Source organism: Borostomias antarcticus (genome assembly GCF_949987555.1).
Source record: "Borostomias antarcticus genome assembly, chromosome: 15".
NCBI classification, from domain to species: Eukaryota; Metazoa; Chordata; class Actinopteri; order Stomiiformes; family Stomiidae; genus Borostomias; species Borostomias antarcticus.
The window spans coordinates 24,789,840-24,815,465 of NC_140248.1; the positions used below are offsets into that span (position 1 = coordinate 24,789,840).

Here is a 25,626-nt window from a genome sequence, read left to right on the forward strand (position 1 = left end):
GAGAACAGCCATGTGTGGCTCCTCCCACCCTAATGACCTCAGAGAACAGCCATGTGTGGCTCCTCCCACCCTAATGACCTCAGAGAACAGCCATGTTTAGGCTCTCCCCCCCGTTCCTCTGCTGAAGCGAGCGCTAGTCGTCAGCTGGAGGTAGAAACCTATGATTCTTATTCAGTCCCATCAGACCAGATGTGCTCAACGAAGAGAAAGCATGGACACTAAACTAGAAACAATATTGCCAAGGTGTGTCTTGAATGCTCCCCACTTGTAGAAAGGTGTGGGGATGTAGAGACAGGGAGGATAGGAGAGGTGTGGGGATGTAGAGACAGGGAGGAAGGGAGAGGGTGAAAGGTGTGGGGATGTAGAGACAGGGAGGATAGGAAAGGTGTGGGGATGTAGAGACAGGGAGGAAGGGAGAGGGTGAAAGGTGTGGGGATGTAGAGACAGGGAGGATAGGAGAGGTGTGGGGATGTAGAGACAGGGAGGAAGGGAGAGGTAGTCTAGTACAGATCACATAACTTAACAGGTGCTAGGATTCTTTCACAGGTCAAAACTTTAGAATTGGCTTTGGTTTTCAGCGTAGGTTCAGGGTCGCCTATAGACACTGACTGACTGCCCCCACATCCACCCGAGCACCACAATATCATCATGCCGGGGAAAAGAGTTCAAAGTCAAAGGACTTTATCTTTCTCCTTATTTTGTCATTTGGGCTCCAAATATGTTTTAAAGGAATTCCAACATAGGGAATGCTTAGCAAGGCGCTCCACTAGCTACACATAAGCACTCTTTCAAAACTATTTTACCCCTTTATAAGTGCAAACGTCAAATTAGAAAAAATCTTTAAAAGTAAAAATGAACTCGATTCCTCAACATCTCCTATACATGTATGCTATGGTGAGAGTGTGTGTGTGTGTGTGTGTGTGTGTGTGTGTGTTCATAACCAATCGGATTGTATTTAAGCCCTATTTTGACGATGGGCGTTCGCCAGAGAACATATTGAGAGGAAGTGTTCCGCCCTGATACATCTAGTAACATACAGCCCCTGCTTAGCATCGCATACAAAAATACAAAATCAAAGCATTTGGGTGGGCGTTCTAGCTCTGTGTATGAGAGCTGAATCAACTGAACCACTCCTTTGCTTGGATCACAAAAGGGGGGCCCCATAAGAGGGAAATCAAGTTGTTTGGTTTGGATATGATTCGCTCAGTCAAAGGGTTTTAATAGTCTTTTTCTCTCTTTCAAGTATAATACATGGTATGGCCTGGTCCCCCCTCCCTGGATGGGCCAGCGGCTACATTGTCAGTGGAGAGCAGGGGGTCTGGCGCGGGGGGGTGGGGGGGGGGGCTCGGTCCTGCTGGCACTGTACCACAACGCAGGCTAGCGGACTTGAGAGTGTGGGTGGGAGGCTGTCGGCCCGGTGGTCATGATGGAAAGCTGTGTTAGCCCTAGCAGCAGCAGCAGCAGCTCAGCTCGTCCCGAGGTGGTCTTGAGCGTCCGTAGCAGAGCAGTGCTGGATGGGTCAGGGGGGGGCAGCGTCCGCCCCATGCCTGCTCCCGGTTACTTCTTCCTGGGATGCTGCCTTCGGGCCTGAAGCCTCTGCCGGGCCCCTGACGGCTTGGAGCCCGCCCCGATGGAGAAGGAGGGGGTCGATGGGGAGCCTGGTCACAGAGCAGGGAGGTGGAACTGGTTAGAATTGAGTCAAGAGCTGTGTTCGGAATCGCTCCCTATTCACTATATAGGGTGTCAGCCATTTTGTTTGTAGTGTCCGAATTCTCTTTTTTTGTTCTGTATTTTTGTTCCCTATATAGTCCACTATTTATTACCCACAATTCACCTTGATTTGCAGGGAACAGTGCATGTACCCTACATTTCCTCCGTTCCCTAGGTAGTTCACTACATGGTGAACCCTATATAGGGAATAGGGAGTGAGGGAACGAGGGAGCGATTCTGAACACGGCTAATGAAATAAATTGAGTCAATGAAATGAAATGCCCCGTGACCTCATCATTACAGCTGGTATGAATGTGTTGGTTTCACAACGCTGTAGGGAAAAGCTGAACTAGTATTTGAGTAAAGCTCAGCTCAGAAAGAGAAAATGCATCTTAAACAAGTCATCTTCATGGCGGAGCAGAGGACTCCTTTATTAGTTTATTACAGTGTTTCAGGCCTGCACAATTAATTGTGAATTAATCGAAATCGCGATTATGACCTCCGCAATTAACTAATCGCAAAAGGCCACAATTAATGTGATTAATAATTTTGCTTTGAATTGAGTGTGCTAGGACTACACGGACGAATCACAGGCGCTTTGCTGTCTGACCAATCACATGCGTTCCCGCTGAGTGCGCTGTGCGCAGCAATTTCACTGAGAAGACAGACAGCAGTGGGTCAAGACAGTGAAAAAATGAGCAAAAACGAGGTCAGTGAGTTAGTCGCAAAATAGGGATAAACATCTGTGATTTGGGAGCATTTTGGTTATTATATATTAATATTATATATTAAATATTAATCGCAATTATTAATCGCAATTACCATTTTGAAGCAAATAATCGCAATTATTCTATTTTGTCATAATCGTGCAGCCCTACAGTGTTTGTGAGTTATTAGTTGTGTTTTATTCCAGTATTGGTGAGTTATTAGTTGTGTTTTATTCCAGTATTGGTGAGTTATTAGTTGTGTTTTATTCCAGTGTTTCTGAGTTATTAGTTGTGTTTTATTCCAGTATTGGTGGGTTATTAGTTGTGTTTTATTCCAGTATTGGTGAGTTATTAGTTGTGTTTTATTCCAGTATTGGTGAGTTCTTAGTTGTGTTTTATTCCAGTATTGGTGAGTTCTTAGTTGTGTTTTATTCCAGTATTGGTGAGTTATTAGTTGTGTTTTATTCCAGTATTGGTGAGTTCTTAGTTGTGTTTTATTCCAGTATTGGTGGGTTATTAGTTGTGTTTTATTCCAGTATTGGTGAGTTATTAGTTGTGTTTTATTCCAGTATTGGTGGGTTATTAGTTGTGTTTTATTCCAGTATTGGTGAGTTCTTAGTTGTGTTTTATTCCAGTATTGGTGGGTTATTAGTTGTGTTTTATTCCAGTATTGGTGAGTTATTAGTTGTGTTTTATTCCAGTATTGGTGAGTTATTAGTTGTGTTTTATTCCAGTATTGGTGAGTTATTAGTTGTGTTTTATTCCAGTATTGGTGAGTTCTTAGTTGTGTTTTATTCCAGTATTGGTGAGTTGTTAGTTGTGTTTTATTCCAGTATTGGTGAGTTATTAGTTGTGTTTTATTCCAGTATTGGTGAGTTATTAGTTGTGTTTTATTCCAGTATTGGTGAGTTCTTAGTTGTGTTTTATTCCAGTATTGGTGGGTTATTAGTTGTGTTTTATTCCAGTATTGGTGGGTTATTAGTTGTGTTTTATTCCAGTATTGGTGAGTTATTAGTTGTGTTTTATTCCAGTATTGGTGAGTTATTAGTTGTGTTTTATTCCAGTATTGGTGAGTTATTAGTTGTGTTTTATTCCAGTATTGGTGGGTTATTAGTTGTGTTTTATTCCAGTATTGGTGAGTTCTTAGTTGTGTTTTATTCCAGTATTGGTGAGTTATTAGTTGTGTTTTATTCCAGTATTGGTGGGTTATTAGTTGTGTTTTATTCCAGTATTGGTGGGTTATTAGTTGTGTTTTATTCCAGTATTGGTGAGTTCTTAGTTGTGTTTTATTCCAGTGTTTCTGAGTTATTAGTTGTGTTTTATTCCAGTATTGGTGAGTTCTTAGTTGTGTTTTATTCCAGTATTGGTGAGTTCTTAGTTGTGTTTTATTCCAGTATTGGTGAGTTCTTAGTTGTGTTTTATTCCAGTATTGGTGAGTTCTTAGTTGTGTTTTATCCCAGTATTGGTGAGTTATTAGTTGTGTTTTATTCCAGTATTGGTGAGTTATTAGTTGTGTTTTATTCCAGTATTGGTGGGTTATTAGTTGTGTTTTATTCCAGTATTGGTGGGTTATTAGTTGTGTTTTATCCCAGTATTGGTGGGTTATTAGTTGTGTTTTATTCCAGTATTGGTGGGTTATTAGTTGTGTTTTATTCCAGTATTGGTGAGTTCTTAGTTGTGTTTTATTCCAGTATTGGTGAGTTCTTAGTTGTGTTTTATTCCAGTGTTGGTGAGTTATTAGTTGTGTTTTATTCCAGTATTGGTGGGTTATTAGTTGTGTTTTATTCCAGTATTGGTGAGTTATTAGTTGTGTTTTATTCCAGTATTGGTGAGTTATTAGTTGTGTTTTATCCCAGTATTGGTGGGTTATTAGTTGTGTTTTATTCCAGTATTGGTGAGTTATTAGTTGTGTTTTATTCCAGTATTGGTGGGTTATTAGTTGTGTTTTATCCCAGTATTGGTGAGTTATTAGTTGTGTTTTATTCCAGTATTGGTGAGTTCTTAGTTGTGTTTTATTCCAGTATTGGTGGGTTATTAGTTGTGTTTTATTCCAGTATTGGTGGGTTATTAGTTGTGTTTTATTCCAGTGTTTGTGAGTTATTAGTTGTGTTTTATTCCAGTATTGGTGGGTTATTAGTTGTGTTTTATTCCAGTATTGGTGAGTTATTAGTTGTGTTTTATTCCAGTATTGGTGGGTTATTAGTTGTGTTTTATTCCAGTATTGGTGAGTTCTTAGTTGTGTTTTATTCCAGTATTGGTGGGTTATTAGTTGTGTTTTATTCCAGTATTGGTGGGTTATTAGTTGTGTTTTATTCCAGTATTGGTGGGTTATTAGTTGTGTTTTATTCCAGTATTGGTGAGTTCTTAGTTGTGTTTATTCCAGTATTGGTGAGTTCTTAGTTGTGTTTTATTCCAGTATTGGTGAGTTCTTAGTTGTGTTTATTCCAGTGTTGGTGAGTTATTAGTTGTGTTTTATTCCAGTATTGGTGGGTTATTAGTTGTGTTTTATTCCAGTATTGGTGAGTATTTACCGAAGGGGGATGGGGCGAGGGCGCTGAAGCCCTGGACAGACGCGCCGGGGCTCCCGAAGGGAAGAGGACCTGCTGCTGCACTCTGGCCAAACGTAGGAGTGGACGTCCCTGTGAAACAAACACATGAACACCAGGGAGAGAGAGACTTAGCAAATACACAACTCTCTCTCTCTCTCTCTCTCTCTGTGTGAAACAAACAGCCATGAAGACAAGGGAGAGAGACTTAGCAAATACACAGCTCTCTCTCTCTCTCTCTCTCCCTCCCTGTAAAACACACAGACATGAAGACCAGGGAGAGAGACTTAGCAAATACACAACTCTCTCTCTCTCTCTCTCTCTCTCTCTCTCTCTCTCTCTCTCTGTGTGTGTGAAACTAACAGCCATGAAGACCAGGGAGAGAGAGACTTAGCAAATACACAGCTGTCTGTCTGTCTGTCTGTCTGTCTGTCTGTGTGTCTGTCTGTCTGTGTGTCTGTCTGTGTGTCTGTCTGTCTGTCTGTCTGTCTGTCTGTCTGTCTGTCTGTCTGTCTGTGTGTCTGTCTGTCTGTCTGTCTGTGTGTCTGTCTGTGTGTCTGTCTGTCTGTGTGTCTGTCTGTCTGTGTGTCTGTCTGTCTGTGTGTCTGTGTGTCTGTCTGTCTGTGTGTCTGTCTGTGTGTGTGTCTGTCTGTCTGTGTGTCTGTCTGTCTGTGTGTCTGTCTGTCTGTGTGTCTGTCTCCCCGGGGGGAGTGAGTGTGCTTGTTAGATCTGTCCCAGGGGGAGTGAGTGTGCTTGTTAGATCTGTCCCGGGGGGAGTGAGTGTGCTTGTTAGATCTCACTCACCGAAGGCCGGCTTGTCGTTGGCGGCCGCTGAGCCGAAGCTGAAGCCTGGCGTCTGCGTCGTGGGGATGTTGGAGACGGGGGTTCCAAACTGGGGGGCTGAAATGGCCGCTCCAAAGTTAAATCCGCCCCCGGCGGTCTGTGCCGGGGGGGCGGGGTTCTGCGCCCCCATCCCGCTGCCGAAGGTGAAGGTGGACGCAGGCGCGGGGAGCGTCCCAGGGGCGTGGCCAGTGGCGCTGCCGAAGGCGGGGGCGGCGGCCGGGGTGCCCGAGGTCGTGGCGGTGTTGCCGAACGCGAAGCCGGTGGAGGCGGCCCCGAACGCTGGCTTGGCGGGGGTCCCGAACGTAGACGCCGCCGTGGTCGCCGCGGCTCCCCCGAACGCGAAAGGCGCGGCGGCAGCGGGAACGACCGCCCCTGCTCCGCCCGCCCCGAACGCGAAAGGCTTCGCCGCCGCCGCCACGGGCGCCGCCTGCGTGGTGCTGGGGAACACGGTGGCCGCCGGGGCGTCGAACGACGACTTCCCGAAAGCGAACGTGGACTGGGTCGCGGGCGCGGTTGTGACGGCCGTGCCGGCGGCCATGCCAAAGCCGCCGAAGGACCCGGGGGCGGAGTTCTGGCCGGAGGCCGTCTGGCCGAAGGAGAAGCCGCCCTGGGGGTTGGGCTGGGCCTGGGGGGCGGCTTGAGACACGGTGGCCGTGGTGGTCATCGCGCCAAACGTGAAGGCGTTGTTGCCGGCGGTGGTTGCTGCGGAGCTGAGGGCGGGAGCGGGCGCCGCAGTCGTGGTGGCGGCAGGGGCGGAGCCAAATTGGAAGGTGCTTCCTGTGCTGGGGGGGGCCGGGGCGGCCGTCGTCACGGGCGTGGCGTTCCAGCTTCCAAACAACGACTTGACCGACGCCTGGGCCGCCGGGGCCGTGGAGGCAGCCGGCGCTCCGGCGCTGCTACTGGACATCCCGCCGAACAGCGAGGAGGCGGGGCCCGCCGCACTGGCGCCGGTGAGCCCGCCGAACACCGAGGACGAGGGGACCGGCACCGTTGAGAAGGGCTGCCCGAACGTGGCGTTGCTGGGCGTGGCGCTCCCAAAGACGGGCTTGAAGGTGGAGGAGGAGGTGGAGGAGGAGGTGGAGGGGGGTTTAATTTCAGAGGCCACGGAGGCGGCCGACGCTGGAGCAGTGGTCGTGGCCCCGAAGATGGGCTTGAACACAGACGCCAGGAGAGGGTTGGCGCTGCTGGAAGCCGGGGTGGAGGCTAGGGTGGCGGCGGGCAGCGACGTGGAGGGGGCCGGGGAGGAGAAGGAGGGGGCGGCCAGTGGGTTGGCGAGGCCAAACGGACCCCTCCCGCCCAGGGTGGGGATACCGGCGGGGGCCTTGGAGGCTTGGCTCAGCACCTGGGTGAAGGCTGAGGGCGCGGTGCTGGGCTGGGGCAGGGAGGCCGGGGTCGGGAGGCTGAGGGAGGCCGGGGTCGGAAGGCTGAGGGAGGCCGGGGTCGGGAAGCTGAGGGAAGCCGGGGTCGGGAGGCTGAGGGAGGCCGGGGTCGGGAAGCTGAGGGAGGCCGGGGTCGGGAAGCTGAGGGAGGCCGGCGGGGGCAGTGGCGTCATCAAGGCGGAGTCGGACTCTGCGGGCGCTGCTACTGACGTCACCACGGAAACCGATGGAGCTGAGGGCAAAAAGCAGGACAGGACGGGCGTGTCAGAGGCATGACTAGACTAACAAGGGCCACAGCGTCCCCACGTCCTGTAAATGAGTGACTAACTGAGCGACTGACCTTAACTTTACCAGCCGCTAGGTCGTGGTAAAAAAAGCCATGTAAAGGATTAAGGAATTTTGGTAACACTTTATTTTAATGGGTCGAAATTGCGTCATAAATATCCAGCTGGATTTGAACTCACGACCATGAGCACTCAAGCGCATTATGCTAACTAGCTAGCTAACGCTAACAATAATGCTAATGCTAACGCTAGCTAACTCTAATGCTAACGCTAGCTAACTCTAATGCTAATACTAGCTAGCATTAGTGTTAGAATTATCGTTAGCTATCTATCGTTAGCATTATCGTTAAAAAGTGCCTTTTGTGATGTCACGGTGACCTTGACCTTTGACATTTGAATACCAAAATCTAATCCAATCAAGTCCAACTGTACATTTTACCCAAATATGAACAAATTCCGTTAAGCCTTTCAAAAACACATTTTGTGAGGTCACAGTGACCTTGAACTTTGACCACCAAAATCTAATCAGTTCATCATTCAGTCCAACTGGACATTTTGGCCAAATATGAACACATTCTGTCAAGCCGTTCCTGAGATATCGTGTTCACTAGGCCAAAAACGCATTTTGTGAGGTCACAGTGACCCTTGACCTTTGACCCCCATGTTCTAAGCAGTTCATCCTTGAGTGCCATCGAACATTTGTGCCAAAGGGGAAAAAATTATATCAATGTGTTCCCGAGATATTGCATTAACAAACTATCGCCTGGCGGAGGCATAAAAAACAGGTTTTAGTAACGCTAACCAAATCGATATTGAATCGAATTGAATCGTGATAATCGATTCTGAACCTTGTGAATCGGAATCGATTCTTGTAATTTGAATCGACCCCCAGCCCTAACGCTCAGACTACCAACGCCCAAACGGTCTCCTGGCTTCCTGCAGCGGAGGAAACTCCCTGATGTCTGATCAGACCTGCAGCAGAGGAAACTCCCTGATCAGACCTGCAGCAGAGGAAACTCCCTGATCAGACCTGCAGCAGAGGAAACTCCCTGATGTTTGAGCAGACCTGCAGCGGAGGCGGCGTTGCTCCTCATCATCTTCAGAGACTCCAGGAGGGGGTTGGAGGCGGGGGCAGTGGTGGTCGTGGGCGCCATGCTGGCGGTGACGGTGGGGGTGGGGTCCAGGTTTATGACGGGGGCTGGTGAGGCCATGCTGGTGGGGGCTGACTCTGTAGGCAGTGGGGCGGCCAGGAGGCTGCTCAGGGTGGGCGTGGCGTCGGCTGAGGAGAGGGGCGTCGCCGGGGCAGGCGCTGGCTTCTCAGGCTCTGCAGCTACAAGAGAAACACAATCAAAGGTCAAGTAGATTCACGTGGCAGGAATCTGTACTGATCAAATTGGTCCGTTTGGTCAACATTAGGTTACATTAGTGCAGAACTAATGCAACGGGCAAATCAACGTACAATTTGATTTGATCAGAGGGTATTTCAGTGGATATTTCAGGGGTATCATTGCTATATATGGAACATCGGATAAAAATGTGATGGAGGCATATCTGCTCTACATTACTCGTAGCAAGGGTCCTTAGGATAGTACAGTGTTGAATGCGGTGCAGTTTGGAGGTACCACTACTCACCCGGCTCTTCCAGAACCTTCTGGATCTGACTGAGCGCGGCCCTCTTGTCCTGGTCCAGGTCCTTCACAGTGACGGTGTAGCCCAGCTCGGGGGCAGGAGGCTGCAGGGGACAGGACAGTCACCTTCGCGTCACTAACTACTTCCTAGTTTGGTTTCTTACGGTCCTGACATACAGAGCGCCTCCTGACTAGGGATGCACATTTCAAGGAATTTCATTAATCGATAACTGTTAACCTTAACAAACGATAGTCGATTAATTGATAAGAACGTCCTGTGCTGGACTGCGCTTTGCTCGCTTCATTTTTGTGTCGTCTTTCACTGTCGTTGAAATTTCCCGGCATCCCAATTATCCTTCACTACATGGCGTGGCGCCCTCATGTGCAGTCAGACCTTAAATCATGATTACATTTCACTCAACTCCCGTTGATAACGTTCGTTCCCCCCAAATAAGTTCTGTTCCATTAACAAGCAATTAATCGAGTAACCAAATCTTACACGAGTAAATTCTAAATCGCAATTAATCGATAGTGGATTAACTATTAACGTCTCTACTCCTGACTCAAAAACCCGTTTCTGAAATCCAGAGCTGTTCCTCACCAGGGAGATCTGGTCCCCTCGGCGACTGGACACCAGCGGAATCTTCCGCTTCCTTTTCCCGCCGCTACTGGCCGAGTCAGACGAGGACAGCGCCATCGGGACCTCCGGAGCGGGAGTTACACTCCCTACAAACAAACACAGAAACAAACAAACAAACAGACAAACAGCACGCTGACGGTCAGAGGAGCTGCTCAATCACTGCATCATAAAACACTCATCAAATGGCAGTGTCTTCTGCTACCAGCACACAGCTGAATTAGAGAAGGCATACATGTAAAATGTGGTGTCTGATTCTTACCGGTGGCGGGGGCTGGGTCGGTGGTCGTCTTGTCTGACCTCACAGAGGACGCCGAGCTGGGCGAGAGGACGTCCGACTCTCTGATCACCAGGGGGAAACAGTCAACGAGGGAACGGGATATTGCTAGAATAGTAAGGGCTTGTTCCGGTTCATTTCAAAGTGAATGGATGGACGGTGGAGCCGAAGGGACAGAGAGGGTCAGGGGTCAGGTAGGGTTGGGTACCTGGGCTTTTTGGAGGCTCTCTCTGGGGTCTGTGAGCGGGACGAGCCGGGGCTGGAGAGAGGAGAGAGGCTGCGGGTGGAGGCCTTCTTCCGCTGTTAAAACCACAAAGACCAGGGTCACTTTCACAACAGCCCCTCTCAGAAGCTCCTCCCCCCTCCCTCTGAGACAGCTCAGCTCTGGACCAATCAGCCCAGTCCACTAGAACCCAGACTATGACACCGGACCAATCAGACCAGTCCACTAGAACCCAGACTATGACATGATGTCATACCTGGAAAACTGGAAACTCAACCAGCAGAGATGTTATAAGAGAGAAACATCCCTGTGTGTGTGTGTGTGTGTGTGTGTGTGTGTGTGTGTGTGTGTGTGTGTGTAGGTGTGTGTGTGTGTGTGTGTGCTTTCAGTGCCTGTAGTGTCTAGCACACATGCCGTTTCATCTTAGCAATGCTAGCAACATTTTGTCATACAATCTTCCTTTAAGAGCCCTTCACCCCAGACTGCTACGATCTGCATGAGTCCCACATTTAAAGTCCTGTTATTAACGCTTAACGAGGCGGCCTTAACGAGCAGTGACCCTCACCTGAGACCAGCCCTGGGAGGAGCTGTAGGAGCTGCGGATGGGGTTGCGGGCCGAGCCCACGGTCCCGCTGGGCGTCTGGCCGCAGCTCACAGAGCTGATGGAGGAGGTGCGCGACCTCTTCATGATGGAGTCCTCGGCCGCTGGGTTCAGGCCTCGTTTCAGGGTCCCGGGCCTGGGAGGAGAGGAGGAAAGAAGCAGACAGCAGATTAGGGGTTAGGCTAGTCACACCAAGTGAGAGAGAGTTTTAAACTTCAACTCAGTACTTGAAGAAAATAGTAAAACAGTAATTGAACTAAGCTGGAGAAAGTCTGATCTAGGACCTCCACACAAGGGTCGCTCACCGACCTCCCGGGATTCCTGAGGTAATCTTCAGTCCCCTGAGTACCGGGATCGAGCAACGAGTCCCAGGATTATAAAATGTTCTATTATTATTATTTGTATTTATTTTTTTTAAACTTGGACTGTCCAAGTTACTCCTTACAGTAAGGAATTTTTGCCGAAAAACAATCGCGTTATGTGAAATTGATCTTCATACTAAGCAGCAGCCAAACAATGTAACGTTACCTGCCTGCAACCAGCGAGGCATAACATCATTAGCTTGAACTCGCTAGCCAACATCAGTTATCCACGGTCTGGCTTGAACAGAATCTGACAGCATAGAAGCCTTACCTGGTGAGGAATCTGTATAAATGCTGAACAACATGAATAAACTATTTTTAGTTTTGCAGACAAATAGTCCAAAGGAAAGCCAGATTAGATGAGTAGCAAGCAAACATTAGTTTACTTTAAGCAACTAATAAGACCATAGATGTCAAAGACCTGGCTATGAGAGAGACCAGTGAGAGACCTGGCTATGAGAGAGACCAGTAAAAGACCTGGCTATGAGAGAGACCAGTGAAAGACCTGGCTATGAGAGAGACCAGTAAAAGACCTGGCTATGAGAGACCAGTGAGAGACCTGGCTATGAGAGAGACCAGTGAAAGACCTGGCTATGAGAGAGACCAGTGAAAGACCTGGCTATGAGAGAGACCAGTGAGAGACCTGGCTATGAGAGAGACCAGTGAAAGACCTGGCTATGAGAGAGACCAGTGAAAGACCTGGCTATGAGAGAGACTACGGTGAAAGACCTGGCTATGAGAGAGACTAGGGTGAAAGACCTGGCTATGAGAGAGACCAGTGAAAGACCTGGCTATGAGAGAGACCAGTGAGAGACCTGGCTATGAGAGAGACTACGATGAAAGACCTGGCTATGAGAGAGACTAGGGTGAGAGACCTGGCTATGAGAGAGACCTGGCTATGAGAGAGACCAGTGAAAGACCTGGCTATGAGAGAGACCAGTGAAAGACCTGGCTATGAGAGAGACCAGTGAAAGACCTGGCTATGAGAGAGACTACGGTGAGAGACCTGGCTATGAGAGAGACCTGGCTATGAGAGAGACCAGTGAAAGACCTGGCTATGAGAGAGACCAGTGAAAGACCTGGCTATGAGAGAGACCAGTGAAAGACCTGGCTATGAGAGAGACCTGGCTATGAGAGAGACCAGTGAAAGACCTGGCTATGAGAGAGACCAGTGAAAGACCTGGCTATGAGAGAGACCAGTGAAAGACCTGGCTATGAGAGAGACTACGGTGAGAGAGAGCAGTTAAGACAGATGAGACGTTGAGTGCTAGTAGAATCCCGTGAGAATAACATGTATTCATCCACACCAACAAGAGGAAAGTTCCTTAAAGGTTGTGTTGGTTGTGAATGTTGGATGGATGAGGACATCATCTCTTCAGGAGATACAGTCACATCAGATCACTGCCGTTACAGGGGAAGCGTTCTGAAGTACACAAACGGTTGACAACAGGTTTACCAAAGCATCCCGCTGCGCTTGTGTTCTTTCTTCTATGCGGGCATACAAGTCACCAAACAGAACTTGCATCATGGGTAATATTGTCCAACCCAGCTCCCCTTGTTAGAGACATTCAGCACTTTCAGTTTCTGCAGGAATCCCCAGAATCCCCGGGAGTGGCTCTATAATCCCCAGGTTTAAAAACGGTCTGATTTGGGAGTTTTGGGCCCTGCTCCATACTCACTTGGGCACCAGCTGTGAAGGAGCTCCGTTGGGCAGCAGAGGCTCAAACGCAGAGTGGGAACTCCCTCCACTGTCATTACGTCTTCAGGAACAACACAGAAACATAGAGGGTTTAGATCATTTCTTTCTCCCCCCCAAGTTTAAAACATGCCATCATTACACCACAACAACAACAACAACATGCAAGTGGAGCAAGAACAACTGATAACTGTTGTGTGTTTTAATACACCTTTTTTTTTTGTTAATAAGTGGAGGTGGCATCCATACCTCCTTTTGCTTTTCTGCCCTCCAATGAAGCTTCTATCGTCCTCTTCCTCCACCTCTCTCTTCCGACTGTCTTTCAGGACGCTGAGAACGGTCTCCCTGGAGCAGGGGTCTGCGGGCGCCGGCACGCCTGGAGAACCCAGGCCTGGAGAACCCAAGCCTGGAGAACCAAGGCCTCCGGGGGACTTCAAATGATCGTAACTGACGAGAAATGGGAGCAAGAAAAGAAAAGCTGTCAGGTCAGAATATCAACACAGAACGGACAAGCTCTCAAATCATAACATGCCACAGCCTGATCACAATGAGCTCAGTTCTGTCCTCAAATTAACCAAACTAGAGTTGCAAATTTAAAGGAATTTCATTAATCGATAATTGTTAACCTTAACAAACGATAGTCGATTAATTGATAAGAACGTCCCGCGCTGGACTGCGCTTCGATCGCTTCATTTTTTGTGTCTTCTTCCTCTGTGTCATTGAAATTTCCCTGCATCCCAATTATCCTTCACTACATGACGGGACGCCCTCATGTGCAGTCAGACCCTAAATTATTACATTTCACGCAACTCCCGTTGATAACGTTCGTTCCCCCCAAATAAGTTCTGTTCCATTAACAAGCAATTAATCGAGTAACCAAATCTTACCAGTTAATTCTTAGCGGCAATTAAATCGATAGTCGATTAGCTATTAACATCCCTAAACCAAACATGAAAAATACTTTAACAAGTCCCTAATTGATTACATCATGTTATTGGTGTGAGTGAGGTACGGTTTGATATGTTATAAAATGATATCAGAGGTGGACTAGTCAAATGAATGGTAAATGGACGGCACTTATATAGCGCTTTTCCACCTTAGCGGCACTCAAAGCGCTTTACAATGGCCTCTCATTACCCCATTCACACACACACTCACACACCAACGGCGGTAGCTGCCATGCAAGGTGCTAACCTGCTCATTGGGAGCAATTTGGGGTTAGGTGTCTTGCTCAAGGACACTTCGACACGTGGACAGTCGGAGCTGGGATTCAAACCACTGACCCTTCGATCACTGAACGACCCGCTCTACCAACTGAGCTACAGCCGCCCCCTATGAAGAACAGGAAAGCTGAGGGTATTTAAACTCACAAAGGGGATCTGTGTGAGTGGTGATCTGGCCGGGCGATCTTCACGGTGACGGGGCTGTGGAGCGTGGAGGAGTTTCGGGGGGTGAGGACGCTCTTCTTCCGGAAGCTGTCCCACTGCGCCGGGGGGAGGATGCCCACGGAGGACGTCCCAGTCTGCTGGAGGGGGTAGTGGCGCTGGGGGGTGATGGTGAACCTGCTCATGTTGCCCAGAGGTTCTCTGCACAAACACAGCGACAACACAGGCTTCTTAGAGAGAGGATATGCAGGCTTTTTAGAGAGAGGATATGCAGGCAGACACGGGATTATGTGCATGTGGGTTCAGGAGTCAGACTGGGGTTTGATACCCGGTCAAGGAGTGATGTCTGTGCTCCTGTCTCCCTCTTGTGTTTCTCTAATCTCATGTTGTCTAAATATACGAATAAAGAGTAGACTGCTTAGAACACCCTTAAAAGTAGGCATTCATTAACATTTAAATATAATGCAACTCCTTACCAAGCTATCCTATACCTGTTAGTGAATGTTCAGTCAGTGAAACTAATCAATTATCGCCTTAAAAGTGATGCTTTAAGGCAACAGATGAAATGTAACAACCCAACGAAGGCCGAATCGATTCATGTAACTGGGCCCAGAAATCCTATTATCAATGTATAAGTATATACAAGGTAACAGGTTAAACAGACCATTTAAAAGCTAACTAGAGAATACACACAGCTTTGTGTTGCACTAAATAACTTCCCTACACCTTAGTGAAACGTGCGCCTCGTGCCATAGCAGACATAACATAACATAGCATAACATAACATAACAGACATAACATAACAGACATAACATAACAGACATAACATAACAGACATAACATAACATGACATAACATACATAACAGACATAACATAACATAGCAGACATAACATAACAGACATAACATGACATAACATAACAGACATAACATAAGACATAACATAACATAGACATAACATAGCAGATATTTAAACCAGCCCCCGAGCAGCCGACCTCCTCCTCCGGACCATGGAGCCCAGAGGAACTCCCACATTTTCAAATCTTGGAGGGAAGCTTGGAGCAGCATGTCCCGTTCAATACACAACCACAGGCGTTTACACCTTGTTCATAAAGACTCGGGGGATTTCAAGTGTCATTCCAGAAAACAGAGTCTGTAAAAAAACAATACAACTCGAGTAACATCCCCAACATTTCTAGGAACCTTGTTCCCCAGTGATGATGGACTAGCTAGCTACCTAGCGTGATGCTAGCAGGCTGACTGGCTGGCTCTCTTAGCCACGTAGCACACCATTAGCTAGTTAACTTATGCAAGGAAATACAAACTTTACCCAAAGGTCAGTCTTCTGTTCGGGGTGAAGACCACGTGGTTGGGTCTGGCCAGCCTTCCTCTGAGCTGCTCCAGTGGGTTGGGATGAACCAGGGAGCCTCCAGCCTCTCTGGGCCTCCCTCCAGCCTCTCTGGGCCTCCCCACAACCCCAGGACTCTCTGCTTTCCCTATGTAACTCCCCAGGGGACCTCCAGCCTCTCTGGGCCTCCCTCCAGCCTCTCTGGGCCTCCCCCCAGCCTCTCTGGGCCTCCCCACAGCCCCAGGACTCTCTGCCTTCCCTATGTAACTCCCCATGAGGATGTCCCTGGGACTGAACACCAGGTCACTGTGGGTCACGTCCCTCCGGAAGAGGGAGGAGGAGAGGGAGGTGTCTGACGGGCTCTGGACGGTGCGGCTCCGGGGTCGTCCGGCTGGGGCGACTCCGTTCGCGGTCCTGCCCGGGAACCAGCGCCTCAGCCCGGGGGGGATCTTCAGGCCAGGCCGGGGATGAGGGCCTAGTCTAGCAAAGAGGGATTCTCCCGATTGGTAATAACAGCCAACGCAACAAATCACAAGAATGAAAGTTAAATAAAGAAATGGTGGAATATAATAGAGAGTTAGAGCGAGTATGAGCAGTGCGGTGAACACGAGAGAGGTGATCGCGATGTACCGCTTCTCTCTTGGAGACATGGCGGCAGCGCGCCGCCGGAGGACTTTGATATCCCGTCATGCATCTAGAGCGGTTAGTGCGCAGAGCGGTAGTGCGCAGAACGGTAGTGCGCAGAGCGGTAGTGCGCAGAGCGGTAGTGCGCAGAGCGTTAGTGCGCAGAACGTTAGTGCGCAGGGTGTTCACGAGCGGGGTTGCGCGCGATGAAAGTGCAGTTTATGCGTCAAAGTTGGAACAGGACACTAAACAATAGGCTCTGTGCACCAGCCATGGATGTATTAATAGAACTGGATACAGCCACTCCATTCACTGGCCGCTATCAACAATGAAGCCCTATTGAACCGCGCCATCTTGGCAAATTTGTAGTCATTTGACTATTTCCGGTGACTTTTGACTTGCGCAGTTGAGCTTTTCTGTCCGACGCGCGTCCACGAAAAAGTTCACATTTATCTGAAATGTAGACGCGCGTTCCCGGCTCTCCCCGCTTTGATTTAGCAATGAAAACCGGCTTGCATATTAACCTGTTTTTGTCAAATATATCAATTGGAGAAATTATTTTTTGATCCTGGCATCTTAGTTTTAACAGGTTAAATATAACTGAACATGTTTTGTTTGCTAGTAGATGGTATTCATTCCGTTCGCGATAACGTTATTGCAGCCAGGCTAAATTCCTCCAGGGAGCCAGTGACCGGCGAGTTGAAGAGCTTCACTCCCCGCCAGCAGGAGCTTTGGCCGCGGCTACCGCATCTCGGATAACCCGCTGAGTTCCTGGCTGCTATTTCACACTCGCCCTTGATCAATCCCAATACCGATCCATGGTAATAATGAATCAATCGTTCAGATCAGATCGGCAGTGCTGCATGCATGTTACAACATCATTGTTAGCTTTATTAACATAACCATAGCTTACATTTATCTCTCTAACGTTAGGCTATCCATCACACCAGTCGGCCATTCGATAGCTGGAAGCGGTCAACGCCAACGTTGACTGAAAACACCCAAACTCAGTGTATCGTTTCATCTTCATGCTACACATCAACTCCTTTACATTGTATGTGAATAAATTCCTGTTATTCTAAAAATATCCCATTTCTGTCCATTCTTGGAAAAGGCTAATAATTGCTGTCAAAAGATCACTCCAGTTTATCACCGTATCCCACTACCATTTCAACTATGCACAGGAGGTTGTCTTGTGGTCATTTTCATTAAAAAATGATTAGCCTGATCAGTTTGTTGTATGTATTAAGCCCTTTTTGAGCGTTTTGTGTGTGTGCATTGTTAAGTGTAAGCTTATGCAGCCTACTCCAAACTTTAATGGTTACAGCAGTCTTGTCGTCTACAAGCAACAGTCTCTGGCTTTGCATGGCAATTTATGTAGTATCATCCGAGTTCTACAAATGCTGTACTTTTTTGTACTGTAAGTAACCCCTCAATTATTCAATTTTACTGGGGAGCAGTGACCATAGCCTACTTGCCAACCCTCCTGACTTCCGCGGGAGATTCATAAATTTGAACTAGGTTGTGTAGTAGATAGGCTACAATAAATTAGGACAGATGCACATTTACTGAACAGCACAGACAGTAGTCGGACATAAAAACAATTGCTCCATACACACATATATATATATATATAATGTTTCACATTTCGTTTTAATGCTTTTAATGTCTAATTTGTAATGCTTTTAATGCCCCCCCCCCCCCCCCCCCCCGCAATTTGGTTTGGAAATGCTCCCTATTTCTGAGGTCCCAAGGTTGGTGAGTATGGCAAGCTATAAGCTATTAATACAAGCATACCGCTCAAAAAGGGCTTAATACATACAACAAACTGATCAGGCTAATCATTTTTTAATGAAAATGACCACAAGACAACCTCCTGTGCATAGTTGAAATGGTAGTGGGATACGGTGATAAACTGGAGTGATCATTTGACAGCAATTATTAGCCTTTTCCAGGAATGGACAGAAATGGGATATTTTTAGAATAACAGGAATTTATTCACATACAATGTAAAGGAGTTGATGTGTAGCATGAAGATGAAACGATACACTGAGTTTGGGTGTTTTCAGTCAACGTTGGCGTTGACCGCTTCCAGCTATCGAATGGCCGACTGGTGTAAGATGGATAGCCTAACGTTAGAGAGATAAATGTAAGCTATGGTTATGTTAATAAAGCTAACAATGATGTTGTAACATGCATGCAGCACTGCCGATCTGAACAATTGATTCATTATTACCATGGATCGGTATTGGGATTGATCAAGGGCGAGTGTGAAATAGCAGCCACGAACTCAGCGGGTTATCCGAGATGCGGTAGCCGCGGCCAAAGCTCCTGCTGGCGGGGAGTGAAGCTCTTCAACTCGCCGGTCACTGGCTCCCTGGAGGAATTTAGCCTGGCTGCAATAACGTTATCGCGAACGGAATGAATACCATCTACTAGCAAACAAAACATGTTCAATTATATTTAACCTGTTAAAACTAAGATGCCAGGATCAAAAAATAATTTCTCCAATTGATATATTTGACAAAAACAGGTTAATATGCAAGCCGGTTTTCATTGCTAAATCAAAGCGGGGAGAGCCGAGAGAGCCGGGAACGCGCGTCTACATTTCAGATAAATGTGAACTTTTTCGTGGACGCGCGTCGGCCAGAGAAGCTCAACTGCGCAAGTCAAAAGTCACCGGAAATAGCCAAGTGACTACAAATCTAGCCAAGATGGCGCGGTTCAATAGGCCTTCACTTTAGATTTCGAATCCTGTGGGCTTGGGGCACCAGCTCCACTACTTCCTGAAAGTCACTTGGCATCTTTATTTCCTATTCTATATGATTGGATTAAGTGATTAATCAGGTGTGCGCTGGGTCTGCCGCACACCTGATTAATCACTTAATCCAATCATATAGGACAGGAAATAAAGATGCCAAGTGACTTTCAGGAAGTAGTGGAGCTGGTGCACCGGGCCTATCCAGGCATTTATTCATGGACACGGATTATTCAGAAACTTGCCAGTTTAGGTTTTTTCTCCCTTCTGAACATTTCGGTTGTATAGATGTTTTTTTTTAAGATGTGCATTGAGATTTATGTGCATCTTAATTAAAAAAAAAGCATTCTTTTACAAAAAAAAATGGATGGAGAATGGTATCTGGTTGATTCCCTGGTTTAATCCCTGAATAGACCACGTTGTTTTTTCATTTAGTTTTACATTTTTGCATTAAATTATCTTGTTTTTAATTTCTTTTGTATGTTCTTTGTATTTGCTCCATCAATGTCTTGTACAGCTGCTCTTCTGAATTGTGAAATGCCTTTTTGATTGTTGAATAAACATAAATGAATGGCTACTGATAACCCAGTCAGTGACAGAGCTACTGATAACCCAGTCAATGACAGAGCTACTGATAACCCAGTCAATGACAGAGCTACTGATAACCCAGTCGATGACAGAGCTACTGATAACCCAGTCGATGACAGAGCTACTGATAACCCAGTCGATGACAGAGCTACTGATAACCCAGTCAATGACAGAGCTACTGATAACCCAGTCAATAACAGAGCTTCTGATAACCCAGTCAATGACAGAGCTACTGATAACCCAGTCGATGACAGAGCTACTGATAACCCAGTCAATGACAGAGCTACTGATAACCCAGTCAATGACAGAGCTACTGATAACCCAGTCGATGACAGAGCTACTGATAACCCAGTCGATGACAGAGCTACTGATAACCCAGTCGATGACAGAGCTACTGATAACCCAGTCAATGACAGAGCTACTGATAACCCAGTCAATGACAGAGCTTCTGATAACCCAGTCGATGACAGAGCTACTGATAACCCAGTCAATGACAGAGGCACGAGCCTTGGTTTCTATTATTTCACCAAATCATGAACATTTTACTTTCAGTCCAATAAGGATGTTTTCCTTGAGTTCTAGTCTGACTGAGACCAATTGTATGTGGTTATCCCTGCCTGTACAACAAACCAACATAGTATACTCTTCTTGGTACAGTATAATCCAGGCCAGTGGTGATGGTAACTGTATTGGGCCAATGGCTACAGGACATACTGAGCTGCTCAGATGGGTTGCATGATGATTATTCACACAGCTGAAGGAGGGTCACAGAGTGCATGCGTGAAGCCTATCACTAAAACACATCAGCCAGTTAACCTTGTTATGCACTCTGCCATATGATGGAATGTCTGCAGGAACAAATTCTTTCTCCATTTCTATAAGTGGGTGGAGCCCCAGGGAGGCCTCTCTCCATTGGTCGGCAGCCAATGGCCTGACCATTGAATGGGAGTACAGGTGCCCCTATATATTGACCCCCTCCCCTCCAATCAGCCTCTTAAAAAAATATCTTCAGATACATTTCTGTCAGCAGGGTTGGAAGCCCTATGGGTGGGGGTGAACGAGATGTGAGAGATTTGAGAAGTGTGTGTGGGTGTGTGTGTGTACTGTATGTGTGTGTCTGTGTGGGTGTGTGTGTGTGTGGGGGGGCAATATAGGAGATTTTTCCATTACAGATCCTTTGTCCACATCTATTCAAACACTGCGAGGGACGACATGCTCATTTTACAATTGAGGGGCACATGTGGCCCCTCTGTCCCTAGAGGAGTCCACGCCCCTGCCTATAGTCTCCAGTCACACATCCTTTCTGTGGGAGCGCGAGCTCCTGGTGCGCTCATCACAGACGACGACGGGGACCTGATCTGGTTCTTCTCTGAGCAAGGCCTCTTCAGACATCTGGATGAAGATAGTGGGAGCCTGATTGAGAGGATGCGCCTCAATATATAGGGGCACATGAGCTCCCATTGGCTAAGGTGTGTGAATTAAAATTCTCATGCCATTGGCTGCTGAGGCAGCAGGGTAAACCAATAGGAGCGAAGCCATCCCTAGGGGGCGGAGCTCCATGATATATAACTGTCATGAAAAGCCTCAGAGCTGCAGGAATGTGCTCTCACTGTTTTGCCAAGAGCTGTTATTTCAATGATTCAGCTTTATTTGGTCATGTTTTAACCGGCAATGGCTCCAGCCCTTTCTAATGACCTAGTCTCCCTGGAATTCAACATTCTTAGCAAATCTTTTGAGATTGTTGACTGACTCAATCATGATTCTAAACCACCCAAAACAACAGTTATTTGGTTAGAACAGGCTTTCGATGAAGGCATGCACCAAGACTTACATGAAAACAGTTACAGGAAATCATCTGTTTGACAGACTCAGTAGTTACCTCAAATTAAAGAAGACATTCTGTCAGTATTCTGTAAGATTGTGACCTTAAAATGATTTGCACTAAGGTCATGCATTGATTCATACCTATTTCACATATAATTGATTGAAAATTGTGAACAACACTGCTTCATGATTATTGCTACACTTCCAGCTATGGCCACCAGATGTCAGTCTTTCAGTCATATTCCCTATTGTCCCCATATGTCCTTTACTCTCACACTCTCATCCCATTTTATCCCATATCATACTATGATATTAAGCATTAACTTTTCCCCTTTTGAATGAAATTAACATTAGCTCCACCAATACTTCAAGATGTATAAAGCATCGATATGCTCAGAGTCATATAGTACTATTATGTGCCCTTATTCTTTTTTATATATATTTTGGTACATTTTAAAAACAAAAAAATAGCAGAGAAAGTTACTCTTTGTCTCAATCCTTTTTCCATCATAACACAGAGGATTTGGCGTTTGCAACTGTTTTTCCTAGAAGGGAAAGTTAATGTGTGTGTCACCAAGGTGCTCTGTTCAGAGGATCATGGAGGCCCAGCTGTCCCCTCGCTGGTCTGAGAGGAGCAGGTGGGTCACCTCCCCTTTCCTTTTTCCTGGCCCCAAAGCTCATCTCCATTTAGTTTGGGGTCAGAGGTCGCCCACTAAATCAGCTGGCTCGTGCCGCTCGGGGACTGGGACAGCATGACAGACCTGATGAGGGGAACCCTCCCTCTGTGGGGTAGTCTGTTGTTCTGCACCACACACACACACACACACACACACACACACACACACACACACACACACACACACACACACAAAGCCCTCTCCATCCTGTTCGGGTTCTTTCGGAGAACAAAGCCACCCCGATTGGCCAGGCTCTCCCTCATTAGCTGTAATCAGCTGGGTGCAGATGGCGCTGGGTTAGCGGCTAAGCTAATGACTTTAACCTGGCGCTGCTCAGATTAGCATCCTGCCGCCAGACCCCAGATAGACAACCAGGAGGGCCATGCTTTTGTTCTTTCAACCCTAATCTGCTGGGAAAGAAGTGGGGTTTGTGAAGTGAGTTCAGGGGGTGCTCTGGGTCACCCTCGTTCACTTGCCTCTTCATAACAGAGAATCATGATTTACAAAATCTTCAAACGGTATAAGGCTAGAGTTCTACGCAGGGCTGGACTGGGTGAATATTTCCTACCGGGAAATGTAGCCCCAGTCAGGCCACTAGCCGAGCCGACGCGGTGAGATGGAACACCGGGGGGGGGGGGGGGATTTGTTGACGGGGGGACAGGCCATTCACTGCGGGCCAGGCCAGTTGGCTCTCTAACGGCCCACGCAAATGACACCTGAAACTAACAGAGGGAGGGGTGGGGCCTACATATGATTGGGCCAGCCCAGTGTCAGTATAGAAAATGGACCAATGGGCCGCTGTCCCTGCTCTATGGGCCGTTCGTTAGCTCTTTTTTTTTTTAGATCGGCCCACAAGTAGGTCCGGCCCACCGGGCATTTGCCCGGTACGCCACATGGCCAGTCCAGCCCTGGTTCTACGACATGTAGCCAATGAACTGCCATCTGGGAAAATGGGTACTAGACCAGAGGCTTGTGATCTGGGCTCTGGGCTCTGCTATACCCAGCTGTGGTTATGGTACTTACATTAACCCCATGACCCCCACGCTCCCCCCACGCTCCCCCAACGCCATCTGCTACTGAGCGCAGGGTAATTACCAGACATGGAACCCCGCCCTTCCAACCCTGCCCCCCCAAACCGACCGCATCACCCTCACCCAAACCAGCCCCCACACAACCCGTCACTTGGGTTCGATGAGCCCCATCAGGTCCCACCAACCCCCCCTGTCCTGTGTGTCCTGTCTGAGGCCCACCCCAGTGATACCAGACCCCCGCCATGAGATACAGCCCTTAAGGGACAAAGTACCTGTCATTTGGAAATGTTATAAATCCTTTGTGTGTGTTTTTGCCATTAGCCATTCTAATCTCTTCAACATACATTTCCTCATTGTAAGACAAGCATTCCCGTTTGTATGGAATAATAGTTGGGTTTTGATAGGCAAGAGAGTTATGATAGGGGCAATATGTCAAGGAGTTTCACACTAGCCATGTTTCCATCCACTTGTCAATCGAATTGTGTGAGGATCGCTAAAAATATGAATGCGAATAAAGCCGGTGAACGTGAGTTTCCATCTAGAGCTTTAAATCGGATAAAGCATTTATCACAAAGACTTTTATCGAACAGGAGAAAATCCGATGAGATCGACAGTACAAACTTTTTGTCGATTTTCATGATTTTTAATCGAATTTTACTGTTTCCATAAGACATTTTTAATTCGATATAACTTAATTAGGGGCGGCTGTAGCTCAGTTGGTAGAGCGGGTCGTTCAGTGATTGAAGGGTCAGTGGTTCGAATCCCGGCTCCGACTGTCCACATGTCGAAGTGTCCTTGAGCAAGACACCTAACCCCAACATTGCTCCCAATTAGCAGGTTAGCACCTTGCATGGCAGCTACCACCATTGGTGTGTGAGTGTGTGTGTGAATGGGTGAATGAGAGGCCATTGTAAAGCGCTTTGAGTGCCGCTAAGGTGGAAAAGCGTTATATAAGTGCAGTCCATTTACCATTTACCATTTAATTCGCATAAAACGTGTGGATGGAAACATGGCTAGTGATCTTCTACCAGACAGTCAGTAAATATGCTGACTACTAAGTCCTTGGTCTTACTGTGCTGTCTAGTCAATCATATATCTATGCTCATTGGCAGAGAGTCCTGGATTCTCAGCCAATCAATTTCAAGACTCTGCCTCTGCTGTGCTGCCCAGGCCTGAGCCCGCAGTGACACGTGTGTGCCTCCCTCCCCCCCTGGGCCCTATCAAGGCATCATCCCCCGTCCTGAAATGGGACGGGGCCGCCTTTACTCTGACACACTTGTCATTCCGCCAGCTGGACACTAAAGGACCCTGCATGCGTGTTCCTGGTCGTGTGTCCGAGCGCGGTGCGAGTGCATGTACACGAGGATGTACTCAAGTGTGTCTCTCTGGGTTTTGAGTGTATACTGTATGTGTTTTTGCTTATTTGTATTGTGTGTATTTGAGTGTTTTGTTTGTGTTTGTGTCTGTGTGTATGTATGTGTGCGTGCGTGCGTGCGTGTGTGTGCGTGCGTGCGTGTGTGTGTGCATGTGTGTGCGTGTGTGTGAGTGAGTGTGTGCAACAGATGGCCTGCGTGCCCCCTGAGCAGATCAGATTAGTAGTAGCCAGGGCCAGAGTCAGCTGTGTCAAGCGTAATTACATGTGTTCATGTCCTGTGGAGCCATTCTCATGAAGTGGGCCAGGGCTGGACCCAACGCTGTGATGGGACTGAACCTGAACACCCACCGTGATGAGACCTTGAGCCGTGGGGATGACGGTTTCACAGCACTGATCTCTGGGTAAAGAGGAGACTCTCACTGGCTGGGATGAGAGCTCAGTGTCTGTGGATGAGTACTGTGGACCGGTATTATACAGTATATACTGTAGGAAGAGCACATGTTGTATTACCTCTGTGTGGGTTAAAGGTAAAAGTTGACGACTCAAGAGTTTTTTTTACTTTCACACACACACACACACACACACACACACACACACACACACACACACACACACACAACATTGACTTAACACTGTAATACATACACCTCAACAAGCTCCCTTTGGAGTACAGCTGACACACTGGCCCATTCAGTGTCCATAGTACAACACTGTCCCGGCAGAACGGTGAGTGAAACCGTGCTTTGTGGAAGTGCTGTGTGATGTGGGAGTGTGTGTGATGTGGGAGTGTGTGTGATGTGGGAGTGTGTGTGATGTGGGAGTGTGTGTGATGTGGGAGTGTGTGTGATGTGGGAGTGTGTGTGATGTGGGAGTGTGTGTGATGTGGGAGTGTGTGTGATGTGGGAGTGTGTGTGATGTGGGAGTGTGTGTTGTCTGTTAGTCATGGTGGCAGCGCTGAACAATGAGCACCTTTCATGGTTCCCTCTCAGCCCGAGGCTTCCCTACCTTCACATGCAGCCACTGCAGGACTCACTGGGAAGTCTGACACGAGCCAGCATCATCCAGCTCTGGGATATACTCTCTCTCTCTCTCTCTCTCTCTCCCTCTCTCTCTCTCTCTCTCT

General features: G+C 47.6%; 1 protein-coding gene across 1 annotated transcript in view; it reads right to left on the reverse strand.

Moving 5' to 3' along the window:
- Nucleotides 1–5: 5 nt before the first annotated feature.
- pom121 (POM121 transmembrane nucleoporin) overlaps nucleotides 6–25,626 on the reverse strand; it is a gene marked incomplete at its 5' end in the record, with an annotated part of 26,211 nt that continues 590 nt past the window's right edge. The window contains 13 exons of the mRNA XM_084450409.1: nucleotides 6–1,658; nucleotides 4,949–5,056; nucleotides 5,768–7,417; nucleotides 8,536–8,799; nucleotides 9,102–9,201; nucleotides 9,699–9,823; nucleotides 9,997–10,076; nucleotides 10,220–10,311; nucleotides 10,800–10,971; nucleotides 12,877–12,957; nucleotides 13,143–13,340; nucleotides 14,264–14,479; nucleotides 15,609–16,106. Of these exons, the coding sequence (XP_084306535.1) occupies nucleotides 1,558–1,658; nucleotides 4,949–5,056; nucleotides 5,768–7,417; nucleotides 8,536–8,799; nucleotides 9,102–9,201; nucleotides 9,699–9,823; nucleotides 9,997–10,076; nucleotides 10,220–10,311; nucleotides 10,800–10,971; nucleotides 12,877–12,957; nucleotides 13,143–13,340; nucleotides 14,264–14,479; nucleotides 15,609–16,106 (3,685 nt within the window). The 3' untranslated portion in view covers nucleotides 6–1,557. The remainder of the gene's footprint in view (nucleotides 1,659–4,948; nucleotides 5,057–5,767; nucleotides 7,418–8,535; nucleotides 8,800–9,101; nucleotides 9,202–9,698; nucleotides 9,824–9,996; nucleotides 10,077–10,219; nucleotides 10,312–10,799; nucleotides 10,972–12,876; nucleotides 12,958–13,142; nucleotides 13,341–14,263; nucleotides 14,480–15,608; nucleotides 16,107–25,626) is intronic.